General features: G+C 38.0%; 1 protein-coding gene and 1 long non-coding RNA gene across 6 annotated transcripts in view; one reads left to right on the top strand and one right to left on the bottom strand.

Annotated features, from left to right (window-relative positions):
* The window catches only part of LOC119616805, a 19,626-nt gene extending 6,609 nt beyond the window's left edge, over positions 1 to 13,017 (top strand). Inside the window, exon 2 of the long non-coding RNA XR_005232852.1 lies at positions 12,554 to 13,017. This is a non-coding gene — a long non-coding RNA (uncharacterized LOC119616805). The remainder of the gene's footprint in view (positions 1 to 12,553) is intronic.
* Positions 1 to 15,162, bottom strand: part of si:dkey-21p1.3 (collagen alpha-1(I) chain) — a 26,070-nt gene that overhangs the window by 6,806 nt on the left and 4,102 nt on the right. For all 5 annotated transcript variants that reach the window (XR_005232851.1, XM_037974340.1, XM_037974341.1 and 2 more), the window contains exons 4-46: positions 14,665 to 14,775; positions 14,092 to 14,130; positions 13,137 to 13,190; positions 12,944 to 12,997; positions 12,560 to 12,667; positions 11,503 to 11,556; positions 11,291 to 11,344; positions 11,158 to 11,202; positions 11,014 to 11,067; positions 10,867 to 10,911; positions 10,694 to 10,747; positions 10,570 to 10,614; positions 10,412 to 10,465; positions 10,098 to 10,142; positions 9,951 to 10,004; positions 9,790 to 9,834; positions 9,584 to 9,637; positions 9,372 to 9,479; positions 9,245 to 9,298; positions 9,099 to 9,152; positions 8,704 to 8,748; positions 8,568 to 8,621; positions 7,462 to 7,506; positions 6,831 to 6,884; positions 6,277 to 6,330; positions 5,888 to 5,941; positions 5,689 to 5,742; positions 5,519 to 5,572; positions 5,364 to 5,408; positions 5,197 to 5,241; positions 4,695 to 4,802; positions 3,257 to 3,310; positions 3,026 to 3,079; positions 2,782 to 2,835; positions 2,564 to 2,671; positions 2,402 to 2,455; positions 2,188 to 2,295; positions 1,972 to 2,022; positions 1,616 to 1,669; positions 1,454 to 1,507; positions 1,301 to 1,354; positions 1,036 to 1,143; positions 782 to 835 (exon numbers count right to left, since the gene is read on the bottom strand). Coding sequence is in view for 4 of the 5 variants with exons in the window: in XM_037974340.1 (XP_037830268.1) it covers positions 782 to 835; positions 1,036 to 1,143; positions 1,301 to 1,354; positions 1,454 to 1,507; positions 1,616 to 1,669; positions 1,972 to 2,022; positions 2,188 to 2,295; positions 2,402 to 2,455; positions 2,564 to 2,671; positions 2,782 to 2,835; positions 3,026 to 3,079; positions 3,257 to 3,310; positions 4,695 to 4,802; positions 5,197 to 5,241; positions 5,364 to 5,408; positions 5,519 to 5,572; positions 5,689 to 5,742; positions 5,888 to 5,941; positions 6,277 to 6,330; positions 6,831 to 6,884; positions 7,462 to 7,506; positions 8,568 to 8,621; positions 8,704 to 8,748; positions 9,099 to 9,152; positions 9,245 to 9,298; positions 9,372 to 9,479; positions 9,584 to 9,637; positions 9,790 to 9,834; positions 9,951 to 10,004; positions 10,098 to 10,142; positions 10,412 to 10,465; positions 10,570 to 10,614; positions 10,694 to 10,747; positions 10,867 to 10,911; positions 11,014 to 11,067; positions 11,158 to 11,202; positions 11,291 to 11,344; positions 11,503 to 11,556; positions 12,560 to 12,667; positions 12,944 to 12,997; positions 13,137 to 13,190; positions 14,092 to 14,130; positions 14,665 to 14,775 (2,604 nt within the window). In the remaining variant the exon portion in view is untranslated. The remainder of the gene's footprint in view (positions 1 to 781; positions 836 to 1,035; positions 1,144 to 1,300; positions 1,355 to 1,453; positions 1,508 to 1,615; positions 1,670 to 1,971; positions 2,023 to 2,187; positions 2,296 to 2,401; positions 2,456 to 2,563; positions 2,672 to 2,781; positions 2,836 to 3,025; positions 3,080 to 3,256; positions 3,311 to 4,694; positions 4,803 to 5,196; positions 5,242 to 5,363; positions 5,409 to 5,518; positions 5,573 to 5,688; positions 5,743 to 5,887; positions 5,942 to 6,276; positions 6,331 to 6,830; positions 6,885 to 7,461; positions 7,507 to 8,567; positions 8,622 to 8,703; positions 8,749 to 9,098; positions 9,153 to 9,244; positions 9,299 to 9,371; positions 9,480 to 9,583; positions 9,638 to 9,789; positions 9,835 to 9,950; positions 10,005 to 10,097; positions 10,143 to 10,411; positions 10,466 to 10,569; positions 10,615 to 10,693; positions 10,748 to 10,866; positions 10,912 to 11,013; positions 11,068 to 11,157; positions 11,203 to 11,290; positions 11,345 to 11,502; positions 11,557 to 12,559; positions 12,668 to 12,943; positions 12,998 to 13,136; positions 13,191 to 14,091; positions 14,131 to 14,664; positions 14,776 to 15,162) is intronic.

The following is a 15,162-nucleotide window of genomic DNA, read 5'->3' as shown; positions in this document are numbered from 1 at the left end:
TCGGTTCCCCCTCTAAAACACAAGACAAAAATAATTTACCAACAACTCCTTACCTGTGTTTATTCCTCTGTATTATGATATTATTAGCACATTTTATTTTTAAAAGAATGATGTTTTTTGTTTTTTAATGAGAAATATTTGCCCCTCTAAACAATTCTGTTAATAGATAAGTCTTTTTTTACGGAGACACAGGGGGAACCTTATCTGATGGGGGAACGGGGCTCGATGTAACAGCAGCAACTCGAGCACATTGCTGCCCCCTATATGTCAAGAGGACAAATAACACCTTTTCTGTTCAAATTGCCAACCCGCCACAGTGGCGTGTGTTGATCAAATTCACTCGCCACTTCAAATATTTACCCGCATTTGGCCAGTGGCGGGTGCTAATTTCCACCCCTGGACCAAAGTCATAATAAGATGTGAAAGACTATAAATAAATATATTCAATTATGAAATTTACTAAAAAATATAACAACTTCCTGTTGTTCAGAGCTAATTTAGACAGATGGAATATCTTATTTTATGGTGACTGAAAAAAAAATAAAAAGCAAAATGTAAAAAACTGTGAATGATCCTTTTGCCGTGCATCATGATGAGTTTAGATAAGCTGTGTTTTACAACTGTGTTTTCAGATAAATGGGTTTATAAAAAATAGTCTTTAAGCTTCATTCTGAGAGGTGGAAAGATGGACGTATTTAAAGTCCACAGATTTGTTTTGTGAAATGTGTCTGATTTCTGCACCAGAACAATAGATAACTTGTCATTTTAACACAACACTCACATCATTCCCAGCAGTTCCTTTGCTTCCGTTTCTTCCAGGTTGGCCTTTTCTCCCCTTCACAAAGTAGACCAGGACATGTTATAATTCTAAAATTCTTAGTCTCCAAAAAGAAATAGGCTTTAAAAAGTACAATTGACCACAAAGTGACTGCTTCTTGCAGGAAAATGTTTAAATGGCAAGTATTCAATATTCAAAATATCAGTTTTGAGAGTTAAATGAATGTTTTAGATTTACACACACTTACTTATTCCTACCTTTGGTCCTTGAATTCCTTGAAGACCTGGAAAACCAGGAGGGCCAGCAGTTCCAGGTTGACCTTTAGCACCTGGAGGCCCAATGAACCCCACCTTTCCCACTGAGCCCTAAAAATTCATCATAAAGTACGTCATTATAATGCATAGGTATTCAACTGATTTTTACATACATATTATTATTATTATTATTATTATTATTCATTTTACCAGTTATCACAAGGAACGACAAGTTAAAAGTTAAAATATGCTTCTTTTTTTTATTTACCAGTGTGCCTTGGATCCCAATTTCCCCTTGAGCCCCTTTTTGGCCTTGTTCACCCTTGTGCACACACAACATTACAGAAACATTTCGATCATATCTTCAAGCAGATCATGAAACATGTTTGACCAAACAAAAACTCTCATAATAAAATTTCACCATGTCTCCTTTAATGCCTGGAGGGCCAGTTATGCCTCTCTCTCCACGACTGCCCTGAATTTCAAAATAGAGCAAATAATCATCACATCATTAGATTCATACACAGTAGCCGGGAAACGAGCTTTTAGCATCTTTATTTAGACGTTTTATCAGAATAAAAACCTTTGGTCCAGGGTTTCCTGGTCTGCCCTCATCGCCTCTCATACCTGGAAAACCCTGAACACACAAAAAAATGACTAAGAAAATACAGTAAATACATAAACAATAAAATGTTATTTTTGTGTGATCAGTCTACTATTGCACTTATTTTATAATGTTGCTTTACTGTTTGTGAAAGCAAAAAGTGAAAAGTAGCAAAAAACATTACTGAGTTTTTCTAGTTGAATTGTGTTTTTGTAGATTTTTAAAAGTAATTTCTAAAGTTTGTCTTTTTACTTTTTTTTTAACCCATCAGAGTAAGAACGGAGTTATTGTGTTTCCATGAAACCTTCATTATAAAGTATACTGAACTGACATACAGACAGTGATTGTCCAGTTTGTCCAGGGGGACCGATAATACCAGGAGGGCCCTGAAATAGAAAGAGACAGTTTTATTATTTTATTTTATTTTTCAGTGAATCAAGCATGTGTGTGTACATTTATTATGAGACACAGGATGCTTTTGCATCATGTGACTTTTGGGACTGATGCTACTCTATCACATTCTTTCTGTCAACATTAATATTCACACTTACTACGTGTCCCCGGGGCCCCTTCTGGCCTTTGGCTGCTGCTGGTCCAGTGTCACCTCCAGGTCCAAACGGTCCAGGCCGGCCTGACAAACCTCTGGGGCCAGACTCACCCTGAATATATCATCAGCTTTAATATAAAGTCATGTTTTGTCTCAGATGCTTTTATGAACATGCTGCAGTTTAATTTGTAAGACTAAGTCCTGCATCGTTGATTGACCTTTAACCCTGGAAGCCCTTGTTCTCCTCTGTCTCCTGGTGGCCCCCTGTCTCCCTGTGAAAAAATAAGGAATAGGTATCTGAAAAAAATTTTTTATTCAGACCTTTCAGACTTAAATTATTCATTAATTTCAGGCATGAAAGAAATCTGTTTCCTTCCAACCTGTTTCCCTGGCGGCCCCTCAGGGCCCTGTGACCCTTGATTCCCTGTTTCGCCTTCATCTCCTTTTGGTCCTTTCTGCCCCGCGGGGCTAACGTTTCCCTTATCGCCCTGAAAAGGAGTTCAAACAAAGGTCTTCAGAAGTTTTAGAGTGCCTTTTAAAAAGATTGCAACAATCAAAAATTATATGTAATGGCAACATCTAATGTAAATTTACTCACAGGTGAGCCTTTTTGTCCAATTGGCCCTTTAAGTCCTCTCAGTCCAACTTTACCCTAAACACAGAAGCAGTGAGTTGCTCCTATCCAGGATGAACATGTTTACATCAGCAGATTTATTACTGCTGTGCGAATCTCAGTTACTTCCAGTCTGGTCTGGGAAATATTTTACCGTTTTTGCAGTTCCTTCAATAGAAACTGATATATAAAAAAATCAGAGTTGTAATCAACAGTGTAATCAATCTACCTCCTCACCATCGAGGCCAGCAACTCCCTCCTGCCCCACAGCTCCCGCGGATCCCTGACGAAACAACATGTTGGGCGATTCATAAATGACTGAGATTTGAGTCACCTGTGGTTTCTGAAATCACCTCACAGTTTTATGGAAGCCTGGCCAGCACAGACTTGTTTTCAGCGACAGCAAGTAGACAAAATGATGCAATTAAATGATCACAGAGGCACAAAAGAAGATCTTGACCTTGTCGCCTTTAAGACCAGCTGCTCCAGTTGGTCCTGGAGGTCCGTCTTTACCCTGTGAGGAGAATGAATAATTGTAATAATTATTACACAATCTTGTTTTGCCTTTTTAGCACAACATTTGTGGAATCCAGATGATTTCTGGTTGGTCCTGATGCTCTTTTGATGATGTGAGTGAATCACTGTGAGATATTGAAGTTTCCCCCCAAAAAAGTCCAGACTGACCAGATGAACACTTTAGGTCATCACTCCGACACCAAACCCTGAAGACATAAAGTTTGACTCGATCTGGTGACTAACCCAGAGAAAACCATTGAAAAACTGTACCGAGCTGGAATGAAAGAAACTTTCTGTTTTAGATTTGGATCAGAGTCTGTCAGCAGTTCTCACAAGAGGACTGTTGTCATTCAGCAGATTAGCAGCGCTCAGAAGTAATTAAGTGTTGAAAAATGTCTGAGCTCTTTCATGGCCAAAGTTTACAGAGAAAGGGTAACTAAGGACAGCAGAGCAAGTGCTCCGCTTTGCACAGCTCAGGGTATTCAGGCCTGATCGAGCCAGATGTTGACTCATCTTCATTAATAACTTAATAACTTCAGCCAGCAGGTAGTTATGAGAAGCTGAAAATGAGGGAGGAGTACACTCTGAGAATTACAAAGCTGACGCAGAGATTAATCGCAATCACACCTTTTCCAAATCTGTAATCAACAGTTGCCCAAACAGACAAAAGTGCAAAAAATTCAGGACTTAACTTTTTGAATGATTTGTTTCCTCTCATCCTGACCTGTCAGACTGAGGGTGATTATTATTGAGAAATCTTGTATTTAGTATTTATTCCTTTCCTTTCATTTCTCTCACCAGAAATTTTATGTTGCAGAAAAGACGGACACACAAAGGAGTTCCAGACCAGAGGTTCTATTATCAATCGTACATTTATTTAAGCATTCAGCCGAATGGAGACAGACAACTCACCAAGCCCGGGGAACGCTGCCACACACGCCAAAATCACGAGTTGTGTCCGAGGTGATTCCCCTTTCACCTTCTTTTTATACTATAAACTGCGCCCAAGACCAGGGTTTCTGCACACAAACAGCTGCAGCAGCTTGTTTTTCCATCTCAGGGACGGCTACCTAATCTCACTCGCCCGTGTCATGATGTCCTGGAGCCTTCAGCCTCCCTCACCTCACTTACACAGCTTTTCTTTTGTGATTCTGCCCCATTCGCTCCTTTCAGTTAATTAAGCACATATGTTTTATTTTAATAATTAGTTTGTACGTTTTATTTTATCATAAGCTAAGCACAACATCATTTTAGCAATCAAAGTATCAAAGTTTGAATATACTTCACATCATGAACCTTAACATCGGCTGAAATGAAAAATATGAAATCCAACTACTAAGAAAATATTGTTTCTGCTTGACAACAGATTAAACTAAACTTACAGGATAACCTGTGACTCCGTTGGGCCCAACTGGACCCTGCAGACCTCTGTCTCCTGCAGGACCACGTGGCCCAACTTCACCCCAAGGTCCGATGTTACCTGGAATACCCTGCAAAAAAAAAGCATTTTCTTGTAATCTCTTGACTCTTTATCACTTTTCCCTTTACCTACAAAATAATATTAAACTAGTTATCACAGGAAATTAGGTTTTGTTGTCTTTGGATGTGAAAAAAAGCATGTGATAAACAAAAAAATACAAACAATAAACTATCTCTTCGTTTCCTTATGCACCCCACTGTCAAAAAAAAAAGAAATGTCAGAAATAAACCTTGAAAAAGCAATTTATTTCATGCAGAGAGCTTTGAAACCAAATAGTAATGAGGCTTTGCATAGCGTCTGATCTAATGTGTGACAAATATCTGATGAATAAGATGTTTATCTACATCAGAGCAACAACAGAATGGGAAGATTTATGTTTGGATGAAACTCTGAACTCATCTTACAGTCGCTCCTCTGTATCCTTTTGGACCAGGCGCACCCATCTCACCCTGAGGCGAGTCACAAAGAAACAGAATCAGAAAATACTCTTAAACACTTGAAATCACGTTATTTATTCTGTTTGAGAAAAACTTGTAATAAAAGTGTAGCGTGAAATTGTTAAATTACTCACTGGAGGGCCTCGTTTCCCTCTTGGTCCCTCCTCACCTCTTTCACCCTTTAAAAACAGGTCAGTTTGACAACATTTGACAAGTAAAATCTACCCGACATGAGGCTGTATTGATTAGAGGAGAGTAAATACTGGAAATATGTGGCAGCAGTCTGTACCTTTAATCCTTTACTTCCTCCAGGTCCACCGGGGCCTTGTTTACCTCCCACCCCCTAAAGAAAACAAAGATCATCATAATTAGCTCTTGTATTGGATCATAAAGCTTAAATGTGTTTTTCAAACTATTGCAGGATCTGTAGAGGCCTCACAAAGATGATGGATAACTCACTCTGTCTCCTGGTTTTCCCAGTGTCCCCTTCAGCCCAGTATTTCCAGGTTCTCCCTGGAAATTGACACAAATATAAAGTTACTAAAAATCAACAATCCTTTATCCAGTTTAATCTACTATAATGAAATGTGGGACGTAAGGATGTCTTATTATTATTGTGTACATTGTCGTAGAGCAAAACGAACGTGTCAACACTCACACTTTTCCCTACGGGCCCCTGGATGCCAGGAAATCCCATTTTCCCAGGAAATCCCTGTGGAAAATACCAGATCAACAAATGTTTATTTGTTTTTTTCTCAGAAGTCCTGGACCCCCTTCTTTAGATCTTAGATGTGATCCCATTGAAGATATAAATCCAAAATGGCATTTCTAACCATCTTTAAAGGAAAAGTTGCCAAATTTTGACATGGAAAGATGATCTTCCCTTTAACAGAAATAGGATGGAGTTATGTCCTAATTGCAAAAAGGATGTGTGCACAAACAACTACAATAATTTATAGTTTAAAGTCATGTCTTTCCTTTATATCACAAGATTTTTAGCTCATAAACAAGGAAAGCAAATTGTTTGATGTGGGGCAATGAACTCACTTTAGGTCCTGGAGGTCCAGTTTCCCCAGCCAGTCCATCTGCACCGACCAGACCCTGAAATATAGAAGAAATATTAACACATATTATTCCTGCTTACCACTTTAATATTCCTGTTAGAGAGTCGTTTTAAGCTTTATGGAAAGTCCCCAAAGAGACTGCCGAATCTACATGTTAATCTAAATAAACATTGAACCTTAATTGTTTTGCTTAGAATGAAAGATTTAGTTGACGGTCCCAGTTTTACAAACTTTAACCACGGAGTTGCTCCAAAATGTGAAAATATGTGCAGCTTTTTCCAAGTCAGAGCCACATTGTTTATAGTACATAAAAAGACTGAAAGCTCTGGACACATGAATGAGAAAAGTGAAGTCATTTGTCCTAAAGGGAGAAGGCTGTGTGAAATAGCTGAAACATCTGATCAGTGAAATGTTCATTTTGAACTGGATACTTACTTTGAAGATCTTCTCTAACTGTTATATGATAAAATAGCTTACCCTAAAAACACAGCTCCTTTAGGACTAGCAGCAAATACAGCAAATTATATTTAGTCTTACCTGGGCTCCGTAAGTGCCGTCCTGTCCTCTGTTGCCCAAATGACCTTGAAAACCCTACAGCAGCATAGACAGCAAGGTTTCTTTGTCAGATTCAACCCCTGGCTGGCTCACCAATAAATGTTGTGGCTATTTTACGTCATAAATAAACAACAGACTCAAAAACTGATAATTGTAGAGATTTATCTGGACAAATATAATCCAGTTTCACTTCAGACAGACTTGCAATCTGGATTTCTCTCTGAGAGTAGCACCAATAATTCTTTCTTAGTTATCGCTATAGCAGTGATATTACTCTCAAACAAACGTTCTCACAAATAAACCTGTTTTCATATCATTGGTGGACATCAGGCAGGACACTAGAACACCTTGGCACTGAACTAACCACAACACTAGTTGTTAATCCAGCTAAATACAACTTTAGTTTCATTTGAACTACAGTCCAGATCCTCACACATTCTTTATTTCAGTGGTGTTTCTCTCATGCAGACTTGATGAAAGCTAAGCTTTTGCAAATCTGCATTTTTAAAGGTCACATTTACTGGGCATTATTTATAGCTGGTGCCAAATGAAAGGGAAGCGTCTCGGTTTCAAATAAAAGCTATAAATATGATTTTATATAAAAAGTGAACACCTTCAAGCCTTTCGGTCCTGCTTCCCCTGGAGCTCCAGCCGTTCCCTGCACAAAACACAAACCAGAAAACCTCAATATTAATGCCACTAAACAACAAAGCTGATTGAGCAGCTGTAATACTTTGATCTTTTTAAAAAAAAAACATCTTTGTTTTTTCTCCTAAATTTTGTGGCAGCACTTCACGGTTTAAAAATTCAGATTCATTAGAGATGGATGACTTTTTAAAAAATCTACTAAATGGGATGAGTGTTAACGTCTGGACTCCATTTTCCAAAAGTAAAAGTGGTTGAAGTCATTGCAATAAGCAAAGTTAAAGAGAATCAGTTTCCACCACGCAAGATTTTAACATCAAACCATTTTCCAGCCAAAGCTGGCAACAACAACTTCTCAGACATGATGTGGAATCATATCTGAGCAACCATTTCATTTGTTTCACACCAAACATGTTGTTTGAGCTCTGATGCATATATGTATGCAGCACTGTGCAAAAGTCTTGAGTCAGCCCTCATTTCTTTCAGTTCTGCTTTCAATCAGCCAGACTTTCTTGAAATTTTGGTAAGTGGTCTTGATGTTTTTTGAAGCAAGGTGAAGAACTGGACAGAAAATGAGCAAAAAAAGCTGCCAAAATGGAAAAGAAAACTTGAATGACCAACAGAAAACCTGAATTAGTGTTAAAGAAGACCACCTTAAAAGGTTACTATAAAGTTTGCCCTCATGAAGGCGACATATAAAGATGTTTCAAGTGGTTTAAAACATTGTATAGTATACAACAACTTAAAATAAGCTACATCAGAAACAAGAAAAAGGACATTTTTGTTCATTTTTTAATTTATCCTCACAGTCAAATTATCACAATGACTGCAACTGGTGAAGAACGGATGCAGCTAGAGGATGTATTTTGCTGTAACATTTGTTATCTAATGCAGTAAAATCAGTTAATTTTTAACAGACTCAACACCCTTTGGGGGGAAGCATATTTAATGAAGCTTTAATAAAACCCATTTATTCATGAAAGTCATAAAAACCTATTGAGCAGAGCTTTATCTTTAGACTGAAAACTGCAGTCACGTATAAGAACAGCATAAAAAATGCAAGCACATAGGAACCTTAATACCAGGTTCTCCATCAGGTCCTCTTTCTCCTGATTTCCCCATTTCTCCCTGCAGGCAGAAAAAAAAAATTTATTTATAGATTCAGCACAGTGATGAACATTCATATGAAATAAATACTTCTTTCACTCACTATAGGACCAGGCAGGCCAGAAAATCCTACTTGACCTTCTCGACCCTAAAATGTAACAAAGGCCATAAATTACTAAGATGTGTTATTCACACTACAATTTCAGCTGCTTTTTACAAAAATGTTTCCATCTGAAAGACCTAGGGTTGGAGTCAAGTCAGAGTTTGCTGCATAATCTCTTCACAAGGGTGAATGAAAACAAAGTGCCCAAGTTTTATTTGTATTTGCCGGTCAGTATTAGAGATATGTGACATAAAATATATGTTATTTGTTTCAAATTAACATCACTGATGTCCTTGGATAGAAATCAAAATTTGGCAAAGATTACTGGTTACTGCATGTGGTGCAAACGTTTCCTGCTCCAACTCATGATAGTTGACCATCCATCTTTGTTCTACCTTGTCACCTCGAGACCCAGGACTTCCCTGAACACCGGTTGGTCCTCGATTCCCCTTCATCAAAACATAAACACGAGCAGGACAATAAACAAGCATGCACCAAAATATACTTTTTAACTTTTAGCATGTTATTTTGTCTCATTCACCTTCTGTCCTTCTTTTCCCTGCCTGCCCTGCTCCCCCATGACACCATCAGACCCCTTCAACACAGGAAGGTAAAGTCATTAAAGTCACTGTGGCACCATTTTCATCCATCAAAATTATTTTACTCACAAAGGGTCCGGGAAGTCCTGTCGGCCCTGTTGGTCCTACCAGTCCTTGAAGTCCCGCTGGGCCTGAACGCCCTTTAAATCCTCGTTTGCCCGGAGGCCCCAGAGGTCCCTGAAAACGAACATAAGCCCAACAATCGATTCGTTGATCTTGTCAATAAATCTGTCAACAGTTGAATGAAAAATAAAAACAAAGACTGGAAGGACCGGACTCACCAGATCTCCTTTAAACCCAGGACTTCCCTTCTCACCTCTTCCTGCTTTAAGCCCCTGTTTGTAAAAAACACAAAAAACTGCTCAACAGTTATATACATAGGCGGTTACAGGACGTGGAGTAAATATCAAGGATTATTAAATATTGGCGCAAACTATAAAAAGTGGCTCCATTTCAGCAAGAATGAAATGACTTTATGTAGTCTTACAGGATCACCTGAGGGTCCTGGCTTTCCCGTTTGTCCAGTGGCACCCTAAGAAGCAAAAACGGACAGTATTCTGGCAAACTCAAACTAGGACATTACAGACAAACACTGCACAGCACACTTAGTATATTTCCTAAGCAGATATTTTCACCTTATAGTCTTACATTTAGTCCAGGAGGTCCAGGTTCACCAATTTCACCCTCATCGCCTGGATCACCCTGGTGGAAAAAAAAAAAAAAAAGCAGAAGACAATTAGATAATTCACTTCTACATTTCATTTTATTCCCATCTTTTCTTTAAAACATACTCACAGGATCACCTTTGGGACCTGGAGGCCCATTTGGTTTAGGGTCTCCCTTTGACGGAACAAACAGAAGTTGGTCTTTAACATTTTATTGTCATAAAACGTAATAATTAGCATTATGAATTAAACCCATTAGATCACGACTAAATTGTACTCTTTATATTACTTTGATCTGTGCGTCCCATGTTAATAACCTGCACAGGACCTTACATAAAGCATAATTTCTATGTTTGCATCTTAGCCTATATAAAACTAACTATGTAAACAGAGTACACATCTACATGAAAAAAAAGGAATCAATAATATGTTGATATGTTGCACCTGAGGGCCACGGACACCAGGAACACCGACTGCTCCATCAGGACCAGGTTCTCCCTGAAACAAAACACAACCTCTGCATGATGGACAACCCTCACCGTTAAAATTAGCTCAACATTATTTGGTCTCTGTTCTAAATTATGAAGTAGAAACTTGGCTACCTGAGGTCCTGCTGCTCCTCTAGAGCCCATTTTCCCTTGATGGCCCTAAAAACATAAACAGTTCTTCCTCAAATGTCCATTTTAATATTGAAAACTGTTAACTTTAAGGTGATATCTTACTCACCGGAGGGCCTTTAACGCCTAAGAATCCTTTAACTCCTTTGGGGCCCATTTTACCCTGATAATAGCGCATACTAATTTACCGATTGAGCTTGCAGAATGAATAGCTCATAATTCAATTCAGAGCAACAATTCAAATGATGTTTTTATTACAGTATATGAAATTGGATAACTTACAGTGGGACCAGGTGGACCACTGAAGCCCGGAGCGCCAATCTCTCCCTGAAAAGAAACATTGACTCTTATCAAGGATGTACAATAAAAAGGGCTTTGTTTCTTTGTATGCATGTAAAGGTCTGAGCCAATGAGCTGTGAGACACCGACCAGTGGTCCTGATGGTCCTGGGAAACCCCGGGGACCCCTGGCTCCAGGCACTCCCTACACATCACATATAGTACAGTCATTTTAGTCTCATCTGTCTAAAAATCAACTTAGTAATGGAGTCACGTGAAAGTCATCTGTACTTACAATGTATCCAGGGACCCCATCGAAGCCTCGGACTCCTTTGTTTCCCTGTTTTGCATCACGACACACAAATTAAGTAGCAATAAAAGAAATAGTCTTGCTTTTAAAAGACTGCGTGCTGGATACTCGATCTGACCTTTTCTCCTTTTTGTCCTCTTTTCCCCTGAGCTCCAGCCTCTCCCCAATAACCCTGAAGGAGGAAAAAGTTTGACTGTTTTATTAAAAAAAAAAATGTTATTTTGTAGAGCAGAGCTAAATTTTCGTTAAAAAAAGTTAGTTGCAAACATTACCATGAAGATCTTTTTTAGTTTAAATCTGTGTAACACAGGAAGTCCAGAGCCGCCTTACCCACTCACCCAGCTCCCCTTTGCTGCCCTGCTCTCCTCTGTAGCCTTTAGGACCCTGGAAGGACAAATATGTATAAAACAATCATGCGTAGTCAAAAAAGATAATAAAATCTTTATAAAAGCTGTTGGGGGTGGGTGTTAGCCCTATTACCTCACAAGATAAAGGTTCAAATCTTCTTTGAGAAATTTGCATGTTTTTATTACTTCACTGGTTTATTCTGGACCTCAGACATCCTCTCACAGCCCCAAACATGCATATTAAGTTAATTAGTGATTCTTAATTGACCACAGGTGAGTCAGAGCACTCATGGTTCTTTGTCTCTGCTTGGCCTTGTTATGGACTGGCAGCTGGTACCCTGTTTATTGTCGAAGTACAGCTGTGACTTTTGTGCAACAGGATAAAGTGGTTATTCAAAATTAACAACAAATGTTTGATTGCAGAACAGCTGGCAAGAATTAACGTCTAAAAATTGTTCCTTGTAGTCATCTAGAAGCTTTTTGCACCTGTCTGTCGATAATTTCTGCCAGCCTTTTTACTCTACAATGAAGCTCTTTAAAGTTTGAAAGTGTCATTATTACATTGGTACATTTTAGTTCAGTCAAATAAGGATTTAAACAGGATTTAGGCCAAGTCTCAGTCATATTTTTCTTTTTAACCAGCGCTCTTGAATGTGTGCCTTGAGTTTATTAGATGAAATACCCAAGACCTTTGCCTCACACCCCAGTTTTAGACAACCCCACATTTCATTCTAAAACGCCTAATGATCTTCTGATTTCATGAGTCTGTTTAATACTGGCAGTACAAGAGGCACTTTACTTAGTGGTACTTTATTCAGGGTACAGCACTTGGTCTAAGATACTTCAGCTCAAATTGAAGCTACATAAATGCACAGCTAATAACTGCGTCCAGAATGCATTTTTGTTTCAGTAATTTTTGTATCTTTATACAAAATATTTGACGTTCTTTATATTCTGCTTGTGTAAATTCTGTCATTTTATTTAAAATTAGTTTTAAACATGTTCCAAAATTCTGCACTTTCCATCTTCCACAGCTTTACCTGTTCTCCAGGGAAGCCCGGGGGTCCTGGTTCAGCATCTCCACCTGGGGGTCCGTCTCTTCCAGGTCGACCCTGAGGACCTGGCAATCCTTGTGGTCCAGGCCTGCTCTGAAGTACAACATTAAATGTTCATCCTGCATGTCTTGAACTGATGTTAGGTGGTGATTACTGTTGCAGTAACCACCACCTAACAGAAGCATGGATCTACGGTAAAATAATCTGTATTATTCTTGGATGAGCAGAAGAAAAAGGACTGATGCTGCGGTTACCGGCACTGCTGACACATGGTGTTTTGAAATATTTCCTGCTGGCTAATTGTGTCATTTTGCGAGACTGTAGATAATCTAAACATCAGCCTTCAATGAATAAAAAATAAATGCCTACAATTTTCCCTTCAACTCCTTTTGGTCCTTGTTTTCCAGAAATTCCAGGTGGACCCTGACAAAAAAAAAAAAAAACTGTTGTCAATGGAGATAATTCACAATATCTGTCTTTAAAATTATAACTTTAGTGCGTGAAGTCGTCACTTTTAAACGTATTACAGTCTGAGGTCATCAAATCAAATAGTTTTACTTACAATCGGCCCAGCTTCTCCAGGAAGACCCAAAGGCCCCGGAGGTCCTTTACGTTTCTGTAAGAAAACATTATGTCCCAGCAAGGGAACAACATTTACTTTTAGTTTTAATTTTTGACTTTTATTCTATATATAATCTGCACACACGTATATGTCAAAATAAAATGTATTATCGAGAAGTTTCAAGTAAATAGCAGGATGTTACTGGTAATAACAGTACAGTAATTACTTTTAAAAAATTGTTTTTATAAAAGTGGGTTTTGTAGGACAAATAGATTGCATTCTTTATGAGACCTATTAGAGGTAGTAAAGAGGATTTTTACAGTATAACATTTAAGAAAAACAAAAACACACTGAGTTAAACAAATATTCCACTTCAATTTGTTTATTCTTTTTTATTATTTGGTTAATCCTAATGAAGGCACACTTATGTCTCTCAACAAAGCTGTAATTAGTGATTACAAGCCAAAAAAGGACAGTTATAAAATAAAACAGAGCAGGAGATGACTTTCTTGTAACTCATCAATTAACAGTTAATAGTATTGGATTTGTTTTTTCTTTAATTTATGTTAAGTTTACATATCATTATGTACAGTGATCAGCAATAACTGATGAACTTTCCACAAACAGAATTATTGCTAAAATGTCAAAAAGAAACAAATTGTGCACACAAGTCTATTTTATGATTTAAAATTATTAATTGAGGTACCCACTGATTGTGGTAACCACTGGGGAAATAAATCATAATTTCCTCTGTTTTGAGCTGTAAATCACACTTTAATGTACAACACTTTGGTCAAAGACAAATGTTTAGAATATGATTTAGTAAAATAAATTTCTCTTAAATTCTGCCTTAGCTTAGGTTTGTAGTGAAACACTGACCAACACTGACTAATACATTATTAGTAAAAGGAAAATCATTTCAAATGCATTGAAGTAAGAAAACAAATACACCTACCGGCCAGGACGACAGCAGCTTTTTGTAGATTTTCTTTTTCTGTAAAGCGATGGAGAATAAAAACCTGTTACAATAAATTTTGTGGGTAATTTATTTTAGTAATGTTGTGTAAGAAATTGTTTACTGGAAGAGACTGACTACAAGTTGATAAATCATCCTTTTTATTTTTACTTAGGCAGATTTACAAACAGGAGATACACCGAAAAACCCCATAAAATATTTATTTTTAAAAAAGAAGAACGCTGAACTAAAAGAAAATGTGATTACATTTCATTTTAATGGATTCTCCATCAAACTTTGAACCATTCCTGCATCAAGTTTCATAAAAATGTTTGTAGTTATTAAATGATATTGCTTATAAAAGTCAAATAAAGACCACTCACTTTTTTAGTGAGGGTTCAGATTATGCTTTTGCTTTTCTGACTCCTCTTCCTCATCCTTTTTTTTTTAAAATTTGCATTGTCCTGTGTTTGGAATCACATTTTACCAGATCTGTTCCACTTTATTACCTCCTCGTTGTTCTAGATTCATGTTGGAGCTGTTTGGTGGTGCAGGACTGCAGCAGACACCTACCTTGAACGCCTCCCACTCTTCTTCAGAGGTTTTGAACACAACAATGGCCGACATCCCAGGAGGGCCGACGGGGCCACTGAATCCTGTCTGCCCGGTCCTGCCCATCCCGCCCTGATGAGTCAGAGGACGACACGTTTGTATGAGGAGGAAAACTTTAAGATTTTGTTGTTGTCAACTGGATTAACCCTGACAGAAAGAAACTGGATTTTGTTTAAATGTATCACATCAGAGATGTAAGACCTGTTTTAACCACCTGGTTAAACTGGTTAACTGTCAGCAGTGGCAAAGTTGCCAAAAAACAAGTCACACAGAGCTACAGATATGAACACTCTGACTATAGTATACAGTGGACCAGTGACGTGTGGTGAGGTTCATGGTTGGTGAGGCACTGAGTCAGATTTACAAATATATAAATCCAAAAGGGTAGCTTATTTAATTGGCTACTGGTTATTTCATATCTCATCAGCTTTCTTCTCTCTCTCTCTCTCTCTCTCTCTC

Source organism: Kryptolebias marmoratus, linkage group LG24 (assembly GCF_001649575.2).
Source record: "Kryptolebias marmoratus isolate JLee-2015 linkage group LG24, ASM164957v2, whole genome shotgun sequence".
Taxonomy (NCBI): domain Eukaryota; kingdom Metazoa; phylum Chordata; class Actinopteri; order Cyprinodontiformes; family Rivulidae; genus Kryptolebias; species Kryptolebias marmoratus.
Note: the sequence above shows the minus strand (reverse complement) of the source record. Positions and strands in the feature narration are given on the sequence as shown.